The sequence below is a fragment of the Balaenoptera acutorostrata genome, chromosome 4 (assembly GCF_949987535.1).
Source record: "Balaenoptera acutorostrata chromosome 4, mBalAcu1.1, whole genome shotgun sequence".
NCBI classification, from domain to species: Eukaryota; Metazoa; Chordata; class Mammalia; order Artiodactyla; family Balaenopteridae; genus Balaenoptera; species Balaenoptera acutorostrata.
In genome coordinates this window covers 133,166,037-133,178,352 of record NC_080067.1, presented here as the reverse complement: position 1 = coordinate 133,178,352, position 12,316 = coordinate 133,166,037, and the positions used below count along the sequence as shown (strand labels likewise).

The window sequence follows — 12,316 nt, the reverse complement described above, 5'->3', positions numbered from 1 at the left end:
TTTGGAAAAATTAGCCTATATCTAAGGGTGATTTGGATTGGGGAGAGAAGGGAATTCCAATCTCAAGATGCTAGTGTGAAAGGGATGGGAAAGATCATCCTGCCCATCCTTGTTGTATAGATGAGCACATATGAGATACCCCAAGATGCTGTTATAAGGGAGCCCTTAGGGTCAAGTGCAGTGAAGGCAAAGCATGGGCTTCCCTATCAAACCTTCATTCAGATGCCGCCTTTGCTCTTTGACACCTGAGCAGTCCAGGAAAGCTGCCTAACCAATCTTAGACCATGTCCTCCTTTTATGATAGGAGCACACAGGAGTGCATTGCAAAAGTTAAATATGGTCAGTTCAACGAGAAATTGTGTAAGTCCCAGTACCGTTCTTCCTCCTCTTTTAAGGAGAGAACTTAAAACACAGGCTCTTCAACCCTCTGCATCCCTAACATGCAGAGCACATCCTGGGAGGCAGGGGCTTAGAGCAGGTGTCCACGGCTCTGCTAACTTACACTGGGAGCAGGTCTCTGGAGGGAGCTTTGAACAGGTTAAGCCTCAGGTGCTGGCAGAGATTTCCAGCTGGGAAACTTAGGTGAATGTGGCTTTGCTTCTAGTCTTTCTATTAATTAGATTTTGGGTATACTTTCTTTTTCCCAAGTGTTTTCTTTTCCACAATTAATAGTATGTGTTTTTTGTTTCTTTAACCTTCTTGCTCTAAATGAACAGTTGTTTTGGCTATAAGTTAACAGGATCGGCGAACAAAGCACACCAGTGCCTGGACCAAACAAAAGCTGATGAGTTAAACAAAGCCATTTCCTTTGCCCAGCTGTCTACTCTAAAATATATAACATGACAGGGACTCCCAGACGAGACTTGTTTGTCAACCTTGCTGCCTTCATTCTATAGTGATGTGAAGTTAAAATGAATTAAAAAACAAACAACACGAGATCCTTTTAATCTAACCAACTTTGAGGGCATATCATAGACACACTGCTATGGTAGAAGCTGTGGAACATTCTTGACCGTTATTATTTTCCTCTGTGTGCCATCTAACTTTGTGAGCTTAAAATTGACCCATAGATGACAGGCACCTATGCATTGTGGTTTTGGTATTTGAAAGATGCAAAAATTCATATTAAGTGAAAATTTTTAAGTGGAGGTATCCAGCTATCTATATACGAGTACAGATATATTTTCTGCATTATTGGTCTGTATGCTTACAAGGATTGCTTGCATAAACCATAGGATTCAGAGGTAAAAGAGATGAAACCAGTTTGGATATTTTTTCCCACACAGTTTTCATTTAATGAGATTAATGTTTGATTTACATTTGTCCTTGTTACTGTCTAGCTGTTTCCTAAATGCATACTCAGTTATTACATATTTGCAGTAACACTACGGACTTTTATATTTGCCGCCTTATTTATTTAAAATGTTTTTCCGTAATATATTTTTCTTTTTTCTTTTTAGCTTTATTGAGGTACAAATAACAAATAATCTTGTATAGATTTTTTTTTAAGTTTTTTCTTTAAGTTTGTTTTTTTATATATCTTTTTTTAAGTTGTTTATATATATATCTTTTTAAAATTTTTATTTTATATTGGAGCATACTTGATTAACAATAGATTTGACATTTTCAAAATGAGAAAATTAGACATAAATGGACAGAGAGGGAATGGGGATCTTAGCTGTACGTGGACACATCTGTTTGTGTTTTCACATTCGTGTCCTGTCCTATTTATTTTGGTGTCCCTACCTTCCTCATTTGTCTTTACATTCAGCATGTTGTTATGAGTGATTAAACGTCATACAAGGTTCTTGCACAATATTTTCCAACTCTGAGTATGAATGTATGCATATGACAATATATTTATATACAATGTCAGAAACAGACTTGGGCCACATTATTGGGAAGTAGGCTGGTGCCTATTTTCTGTGCCTTGCTCTTAGATAAGGTCATCATTGTGAAAACACAGCACCGCACGTACTTTCCATTATTGCACTGGTGTTTCATCAGCTGCATCTTGCTTCCCAGCACCTCATTAAATTGTAATCAGAGGGCTCCCCTGGTGGCGCCGTGGTTAAGAATCCGCCTGCCAACGCAGGGGACGTGGCTTCAAGCCCAGGTCCGGGAATGCCGCGTAGCAACTAAGCCCGTGTGCCACATCTACTGAGCCTGTGCTCTACAGCCCGCGAGCCACAACTGCTGAGCCCGCATGCCACAGCTGCTGAAGCCCACCCACCTAGAGCCCGTGCTCTGCAACAAGAGAAGCCACTGCAATGAGAAGCCCGTGCACCACAACAAAGAGCGCCCCCCCCCTTCGCCGCAACTAGAGAAAGCCTGCACGCAGCAACGAAGACCCAATGCAGCCAAAAATAAATAAATAAAATAAATTTTTAAAAAATTGTAATCAGAGAACAACTTTGGTTTCCAGTTCTCTTTCTCAATTAAATTAGACACTGTCTCCAATATCTCTCATTATTACAAGAATTTATGTTGAGAAACAATTTAAGGTTTTATTTTTCTTTGTGTTCCAGAAAATTTTAGAGGAGAGACTATGTTATTTTAATCCAGAAACAAAAATATATTGTTTAGCACACACTTTGTTTTGGCTTAGACAGTGAAGTGGAAGTGGTTTAGAACTTAGAATTAATACACTCTTTGAATGCTCAGGGATATCATCTACTTTTTTTTTAAGTTTATGATAAATTTTCTTTTTTTAATTTATTTTATTGAAGTATAGTTGACTTACAATGCTGTGTCAATTTCTGCTGTACAGCAAAGTGATGTATGGAATCTAAATTATGACACAAATGAGCTTATCTACAAAACAGAAACAGACTCAGACATAGAGAACAGACTTGTGGTTGCCAAGGGGAAGGGGGGGTGGAGGAGGGAAGATTGGGAGTTTGGGATTAGCAGATGCAAATTATTATATATAGAATGGATAAACAACAAGGTCCTACTGTATAGCACAGGGAACTATATGTTTAATTTCCTGTGATACACCATAACGGAGATGTCACCTACTTTCATTGCTGTGTTCTAACTTCATCAATTTCATCTTCTATGAAATGGAGCCATTATCAACTGATAGAGGTGTACATGACCTGCTACACATAAAACATTTGCACATAATAAACCTTCAATTTTATATATTTTTTATCCTCCTCTTGGATATGTTCTTTGAAAAAGAAATTGATATGTAAAAACTTTCACAGGATGAAAGTATCCTATGATTAGGCTACCTCTATACCATTTTACTATAGAGTTTGATTTTTTGTTTCATGTATTTGTTCATACATGCTACCTAGGTGCCATTATGCATTTACAATTAAGATCTTGATTTGTTTATATTTTTGTTTTTTCACTTGTAATGTAAATTTGGAAGTCTGACTTTGTTTCCACTGGACTAGTTTTTTAACTTTTAGTTCTTTTTAATTCAAAATTTCAAGCATATGTAAAAGTAGAAAGAATAGTATAATGAATGCCCCCTGTGCTTATCACTCCAATAATTATAAAATCTAGTCACTCTTGTTCTTTGAGAAGTCTGGAATCCCAGTTCTCTATCTTACCTCCTTCAGAGTCCACATTATTTTTGGCAAGCCCCTTGTGCAGATAGATGGGTTATCCCTTTTGCACAGCTGTAAATTGATTAAGATGAACTAAAGGAACACACGTTATTTATTGACTTCTAACTCACATGTTTAAAACACCATTTTAATAACTACATAATTTCTAGCATATTTTTTCAAAAAGAAATATCCTGGAGAATTTGATTAAAAATTGATTTTCAATGTTGAAAGACTAGAAAGAACAGTAAGTAAATTTTTTCAGAATTAGGAGCAATTCCCATGACCCTGACCATTAACTCTGTTTACAGCTTTTTATTAGCCACATTTGATTTTGTGTTCTTGAAATATCCTTGGTCATTTGAAATCTAGTTGTGTGTAAATATGACTTTTGTCATGAATTAATCCCTTGTCCCAGGTGGCCTGTTGCAAAAGGATACTCCGAGGGTTCCCCTGTTTGTCCTTAATGTTGCAAATAAAGGAAAGCTTTTGTAGGACTCTAACAATATACGTCTTAAATATTTTTATATTTCTGTATATATACCTATGTGTTCTTGGCTTTCTTAAATATCATCCATGTATTTTCTTGGTTTGTGTATTTAACAACTTAAATGTCATCTTGTCTGAGATTAATATATTTTCAATTTGGATAGATAGAGAGAGAGAGAGACAGAGAGAAAGGGAGACTCTTTTGATTTTTAAAATTTAGAATGAAAATGTTCTGATGGTGACCAAGTTTTAAGGTACTTTTCTGTAGTGAGGAAAACCAATTAAGTTATCAACTACAACCTTCTAATATGGATCTAAGATTGTTGCTACTCTACCTCTCTTGGTTGTTGGTATTTGAAATTTCTTCAGTTCACTTAAAAAAATTTTTTTTTTTTAAATTATTATTTATTTATTTATTTATTTTTGGCTGTGTTGGGTCTTCGTTTCTGTGCTAGGGCTTTCTCCAGTTGCAGCAAGCAGGGGCCACTCTTCATCGCGGTGCACAGGCCTCTCACTATCGTGGCCTCTCTTGTTGCGGAGCACAGGCTCCAGACGCGCAGGCTCAGTAGTTGTGGCTCACGGGCCCAGTTGCTCCGCAGCATGTGGGATCTTCCCAGACCAGGACACGAACCCGTGTCCCTTGCATCGGCAGGCAGATTCTCAACCACTGCGCCACCAGGGAAGCCCCCAAAAAAATTTTTTTAAGATATGTACAGATAGATTTGCTTTCAAAGATAAAACATGTTTGTATGGCCAAAATAACTGCTTGTTACAGATGCCTGGGCCAGTCAGATGGGCCTCCTTAGCCTAAGTGAGAGCCTCGCTTTTAATCTTCCTAATTATCTTCCTCAGCTCTGTATTTATTAACATTAATCTATTGCTTTTTGTATAAGATGCTATCACTGGTAAAAGTTGCTACATCATACTTGGAAGAATAATATTAGAAGGCACTGAGATGCTTATTTTTCTCAAAAGCTTATAATCCAACTATACTATCATACTATTCAGATAATCTTTTTTAAGAGATACATTGATAATACCCATGGGAGCTGAATATATACTAAATTTCCCTATGTCTAATGGATTCTGAACTTAGCAAGAAATAATCATTACCTATTTATCAGGCGCTTACTGTGCTATCACGGTGTTGACCACCACTGAGGGAACACAGAAATGAATCATATCGTCCCCGCCTTCAAGGAGTGTATGTTCTAACGGGGCAGGAAGGCACATCAGCGTAATAGGAGGTGGAAAGTGGTCGGTGATCAAATACAAGCGATCGGATCAAGTGCTTTGGATTCAGAGGTTGAAGTGATCAGGGAAGGGAATATTAGTGAACCAACTTTCGAGCTGGGCATTTTTCTTGGGTGTTGTTCATTCAGAAGGGAAATAAAGCTACCAAAATAGCTTATGTTTAAAAGGGGGCTTATTGAAGGAGATGCGGCACGCCTCGCTGGCATTAGAGGTGCTCAGGTGGTCCCTGTCTTGTCCGCTGTCTGTCTCTGTCTTGGGTACACAGCTGTCTCATCTTGGCTTCTCTCTCTGTACCTCTTATTTCCCTGCTTCTTCCAGAGGCCTAGTTCCCACTCCCCTGCGGGTTTTGACAGGCACCATCTCTGGCTATGACTGACCCTGCCTGCCAGCCGTGTATCCCCCCTCATCTAACCGGAGCCTGGATGTGTTAGTTCACAACTCTCGAGGAAGGAGAATGCCGTTGTCAGTGTGCTTTCCTCGGGCTGTAACCAGCTATGGGGCCGGAGCTGCAGAGTTAAAATCTGGTCACGAATGAGTGCTCTTCCGGAGGACGGGGGGCTGGAGCGCTGCAGAGAGGGGCAGGCATGTTGGCAACCTCCTGGTCACCTTAAACCAACGTTAATGAAGGTGGAGCACCACAAGGAGGAGGAAATTGTGTTTCCTGCCCTTGGAAAGTGTATTTTCACTGGGGAGGCGGTGCACATATGTACCTAACCCAAATGTGAGGAGCATTGCGATAAATACAATAAAGCATTCCTGACGTGGGAGAGAGGGATTAACATCTATTACACTGTGAGTGGAGGAGGTTTGTCTACATGGGAGACCCTGCTGGGCCTGGGCATCTGAAGTGTGGTGTAAGGGTCTTAAGAAGAGTGTGTTGGGGGCACAGTGTGTGTGTATTTCTTCAGCGGCTGCCTGTGTAATTCAGGAAGGTTTGTAGGAACTGAGGATGGTTTGCATTTCAAGTAACTGGCACAAGCTGGATTTGTTTCTGCTTTAAGTATTTCTTAATACAGAGGTTGTCATCTAAATCTTTTAATAATAAAAAAACAGTCACTCATAATTGGGATGCACATAGGATACATTTTAGAAAAGGAAGGCTGTATAAAAGTCGGGTTTTGCTAATGCCTGCTGTTTCAGCAAATTATCAGCAATGCTTGTTGTGTTAGCAAGACGTGCAGTTGCGTATGTTGGAAAACATACAAATTAAATAGGTTAGGGATCTCAGATATCTTTATTTCCTGTGTTAACATGTGAGATGCACAAAGAAAATATAAAACATTGAGCTATGCTTATACTTAATTATGGTGAAAAGTCAGGGACTCAACTGACCACGAGCACATTTGCATGCCTAATTACTTTAATTTTTATTGTTGCCGAAGACTACGCTACTTTTTCAACATAAGACGCTTATTTGTCTCATAACACAAAAATGCTTATTTGTCTCTGGTGATATACTGGAGCTGCTTAATAAAAAATAAGATATAGTACTCGGAATTTTTGGCAGAAACTTTAGTATGTTTTTTGTTGTGTTTTTTCGTTTTGGTTTTTGCTTTCTGACTTGGAGGTTACTTGTGCATGTGGTAATCACTGTGATTTACTGGGACTAGATGTGCTTCAGAAGAAATTTTATGACTTTAATGTTTGGTGTTCCTCCCCTGTTTAAAATAAACCTCCTGAATTGAGAACAGCAAATTTTTATACTCTTTGGCAAAGTTGAATTAATAACTCCTTGTCTCAGGATAAAAGTGGCTGGAAGGGTGGAAGTCGCCACTTCCGTTTTCATTGTTAAGGCAGTAGGCAAACTACGTGTGGGATTCACGTGGTTCAGATTTTATAATCTCCTCCAACTGCCTATTAACAATCATCCTTGTCCACGTTCTGGAGCGAGAAGTTGAAGCACAATAAATAACACATATGTCCTAGATTTCCGGGTGGGAACTGGAAGGGAATTTTGCGTTTGGCTGATCACCTCGTGAAGCTCTGGTGCCCTTCAGGGGAGAATCCCTGTCTTCACTGACCTTAAATGGTCCGTATGCAATTCTATCTGCTAGAAAATTATCCACCAAGTAAGTTACTGCTCTGTTGTACCAGATATTATTGGTGCAATACCTTAGGACACTGAAGATGGAGCACATCATGAGCAAGAGACCTTTTTTTTTTTTAACTTATCAATTTGTACCCTACAGATTGCTTTTTGGTTTTGAATTAAAAAGAAGAAAATATGACTTGACTGTGCCTGTAGGAATTTTTTTTTTATAGAAAACTGAAAGCTCCTGAGAAAATCCTCAGCAGGGTAATATTTCTGTGAAGTGGCAGCTAGAACCCCTTTAGAAAAATATAGTAACTCACACTTTACTGCACATAATGTTGTGTCCCTCAGGGCAAGCTCTCTAGTGTCATAGAGTTTATGACTCCTGAGTGCTGTACTTTGTGATATAATAAACAAGGAGAGGTGGTGGGAGAATTATATTGCTGCACAAAAAGCCACTTCACCTTTCATCATATAGGAAAAAACCCTGGGGATATTAAATTTTAGTGGCATTTTCAGGTTGAGCATTATCTACGACTGAAATGCATGCATTGAAGAGTTAAGATATGTAAGAACAAAATAAAATAAACGGAAGGAGCTGTTTCCATTTAGAGCTAAGTTACTGGCAAGTGTTTTGGAAGAATAACTTTCTCAGTACCCGCCCAGGATCTGATTTAGTTATCCTTTTCTGTGTGTTTTCATAGCATGTACCTCCCCATTGAACTTGCCTTATACTACACTGATCAGCGTTTTATTTTTTAGAGCAGTTTTAGGTTTGTGGCAAAATGGAGAGGAGGGTGCAAAGATTTCCTGTGTACCCCCTTCCCCGACTCATGCATAGCTTCTCCCCCTTTCTCAACATCCCCCAGCAGAATAGTACATTTATTTCAATTGATGAACCTACATGGTCACATGATTATCACCCAAAGTCCATAGTTTACCTTAAGGTCCACTCTTGGTGTTGTACATTCTGTGGGTTTGGACAAATGTATAATGACATGTATTCACCATTACAGTATCATATAGAATCATTTCACTGCCCCCAGAATCCTCTATGCACTTCCTGTTCATCGCTCCTTCCCCCTGGCCTCTGGTAACCATTGGTCTTTTTACTGTCGCCATAGTTTTGCCTTTTCCAGAATGTCATGTATTTAGAATCATACATGTATTTTCACACTGGCTTCTTTCACTTAGTAATGGTCAACTAAGATTCCTCTGTGTCTTTTCATGGTTTGATAGCTTATTTCTTTTTAGTGCTAGGTAATCCATTGGATGTACCACAGTTTTTATTCATTCTCAGTGACTGATTTTTTAATTGATTGACCTTGGGGTTGGGACAAGGGTGAGGCAAGTGAGGCAATCAGGAAGCAAGATAAATAATATTTTAATGCACTATTTTTAAAAAATATGGGCTTCCCTGGTGGCACAGTGGTTGAGGGTCTGCCTGCCAATGCAGGGGACACGGGTTCGAGCCCTGGTCTGGGAGGATCCCACATGCCGCGGAGCAGCTGGGCCCGTGAGCCACAACTACTGAGCCTGTGTGTCTGGAGCCTGTGCTCCGCAACAAGAGAGGCCGCGATAGTGAGAGGCCCGTGCACCACGATGAAGAGTGGCCCCCGCTTGCCGCAACTAGAGGAAGCCCTCGCACAGAAACGAAGACCCAACACAGCCAAAAATAAATAAATAAAAATAAATAAATTAAAAAGGAATGTACCACAATTTTTAAAAAATGTATATATATATATAACCATTTTGTCTTTTATTTATTTATTTATTTATTGTTGGCTGTTTCACACGGCTTGAGGGATTTCCAGTTCCCTGCCCAGGGATTGAACCTGGGCCACGACAGTGAAAGCCCAGAATCCTAACCCTTAGGCCACCAGGGAACTCCTTTAATGCACTAAAAAGTAAAAATTAATGCCCAAAACTCCACAGTGAACAAAATATCAACATTTCAAATAAAGACAGGATCATGGCATGCTCTCTTTGAATGTGACTGACAATCATAAGAAAAATTCCTTCTATCCATAACCCACATTGTGGACAGTATCTTCTTGCTCTGAAACTGGTTTTTCCCCAAAGGCACTGCTTCCCCTGTAGCCCCCTCAGGTAGTTCTTCCCTTGCAACCCTCATAGCATTGTGCCTAGAGGTAGGGATGTGTTCCTTCTCACTCATTTTCACTTCCAAACCATTTTTTCCTTCTCCCTAAAATGCCCCCACCCAAACTGTGACATACATGCTCTTGGACTAATTTACCCCTCTCCTGCACCTGTTGGAGGCATCTGGAGAGCTCTTTCTACTGCAGTGGCATCCTCCTCAATCTTTGAAGGTTTTAGGTCCTGATCTTATGTCATTCAGTCAACTGCATCTTTGGTAATTCTTAGGTGATTTTTAATTTATTTATTTTATTTGTATTTTTTTTTGGCTGTGTTGGGTCTTCATTGCTGCGTGCGGGCTTTCTCTAGTTGTGGTGAGAGGGGGCTACTCTTCGTTGCGGCACACGGGCTTCTCATTGCGGTGGCTTCTCTTGCTGCGGAGCATGGGCTCTAGGCTCACGGGCTTCAGTAGTTGTGGCTTGCGGGCTCTAGAGTGCAGGCTTAGTAGTTGTGGCGCACAGGCTTAGTTGCTCCGCGGCATGTGGGATCTTCCCGGACCAGGGCCCGAACCTGTGTCCCCTGCATTGGCAGGCGGATTCTTAACCACTGCGCCACCAGGGAAGCCCCATTCTTAGGTGATTTTAATATCAACCTTGATGATCCAAGATTCCAGCTTCTGTTTTTTTTATTTTCATTCCTCCAGTGATCTTGCTTTTATCATTCTTCTTCAGCCATGCCCTCTGATACTCATGTTATACTCCTTGCAATTACCAATAACTGTTACTCCTCCAGAATCTTAATTTCAGCTCTCTGACTCTCCAAGTACTCCTTCTAACCACCCCATTTTCTTTGGTATCTTTAGGACAAAATTCTGTAGCGCACACCAGGACTCATTGATACTACAGCCTTTTAAACGTGTATCTCAACCTTCATATTCCCACTTTAGATTTCATGGCCCATTATTATAACCATTCCCTTGCTTCTACCCTCAGTTCTCGTATGCTTTTCTCTCTTCATTGTATTTAACTGGCAAAACAGCAACCCCGGTGAAATGCAAGGGAAATCCCATTTTAGAAATAAATTTTTGTATTTATATTTTTCCTTCAAATCTCTACTATTATTATTAATAAATAGAAGGGATTTGATATTTTCACAAATGTATTTTAGTTCAACAAGTTTCACATTTCTTTCCAAGTGCTCGGTAAACACCGTGATTTGTTGAGAATAGTAATCAGAGCAAAGGGCTATAATTAACAAGGGAAGAGATTCATCAATGCAATTCTTTATCTAAATGACAGTCATGATAACTGTTTGATAAATTGTGCTTATGTAAATTACTTTGAATAAAGAGAAAGATTTTTATGTAGGAAGCTTGCTGTGTGTCATATCCTGTATGTGAAATATTTGCCTAATTGAGTAAGACATGGGCGGTTTGAATTTAAGTCATGGTGATATTCCCAGGTGTATCTACTATAACATTTATTTAGGGCATTACAGAGTATCATCGTCACACCAGTTTATTTTGCATTGAAATGACCCCATGCTTTTAAGAGGGCCCCCTCCTCCCTTTCTATTTTATCTCCCCTAGAAAATATGTTAAGCCGGAATGGGTGCAGTAAAATAAAGTAAAAGTTATATTGCTTAATGTTTTGAATGGAATGATAGGTTCTTGATCTTTTACTTTACTCTGAATTCCCCAAGCTAGATCACAATTAGAGCAGGCTTGAAAACCTTAGAATAACAGTGGCGGTTCAACGTGTGCTTGTGTGCCGGCCCTGCCTCAGGTAACGATTTACCCTTTTTGTGTGCTCTCCCAGGTCTACCCTGAACTGCAGATCACCAATGTGGTGGAAGCCAACCAACCAGTGACCATCCAGAACTGGTGCAAGAGAGGCCGGAAGCAGTGCAAGACCCATGCCCACATTGTGATTCCCTACCGCTGCTTAGGTGAGCTGACTGACCTTGGAGCTGGCGTTGATTGGCTATGGGCTTCGGGGATGAAAAGGAAGGATGCTCTAATTATTAGATCAGATATGCAGGCTCTTCCTTCAGCATATTGCCACTCTGCGTTGGAGTATATTTTGGACTCTTAAAGTAGCCTGTGTCCTGACAGTAAAGGAGCAGTATGTCTGAGCTTCCTGCCTCAGAATGAATTTACCGAGTGTGTTTATTATCATGAAAAATTTGTGGACCTATCCCATAACTGCTAAATGAAAATGCCTAGTCGTGGGGCCCAGGAATCTTAATTTTATCAATTTCTGTAGATGATTCTCATGCACACTAATTAACTGGACTTAGTAGAATTCAGACCTTGTGTGTTTCTTCAATAGACTTCATAGAAAAGAGAGCCTAATGTGCATTTTGCTAATTTCTTAAAAATCTCTTTCTACAACAACCCACTACACCTCCTGTTTGAAGATAATTGGGGAATTAGAGTTTAAGTTGTTTTTTTTTTTTTTCCTGCTTACATCAAACTAGAGGGAAGAGTTTGATCACTAAGGTTTAAATGTGTGTTCCTTACTGACCTCAAATTTTACTTTAATTTGTTATTTTAAAAACTGAGTTGTTTTATGTGGTATCATATTTTTTCCTCTGGAAATACTCTCCTACTCTATATTTAATCTGACTTGGTTCTGTCTCTTCCTAATTGATTTTTTTATGTAACCAGGCATTGGGAAAATCAGCAGTCTTTGATCTGATAGCTGGCATCTAGATGTTTTCCCGAAGTTTATTCATCGGTAGGATAGTTGTAAATAAGGACATAGGGATTTATCTGTGGAGGTTGTGGATATTCATTCCAATGACATCTTGTGAAGACTAAAAGGGGTCTGTCTTTAAAAAAAAGTCCCAACAGCAAACTTAGAGGGTCAGGATGACAGAT

General features: G+C 39.6%; 1 protein-coding gene across 7 annotated transcripts in view; it reads left to right on the top strand.

The window, feature by feature from the left end:
* APP (amyloid beta precursor protein) overlaps window positions 1-12,316 on the top strand; it is a 277,465-nt gene that overhangs the window by 66,783 nt on the left and 198,366 nt on the right. For all 7 annotated transcript variants that reach the window (XM_057545417.1, XM_057545416.1, XM_057545415.1 and 4 more), the window contains exon 3: window positions 11,253-11,382. In XM_057545417.1, coding sequence (XP_057401400.1) covers window positions 11,253-11,382 — 130 coding nt within the window. The remainder of the gene's footprint in view (window positions 1-11,252; window positions 11,383-12,316) is intronic.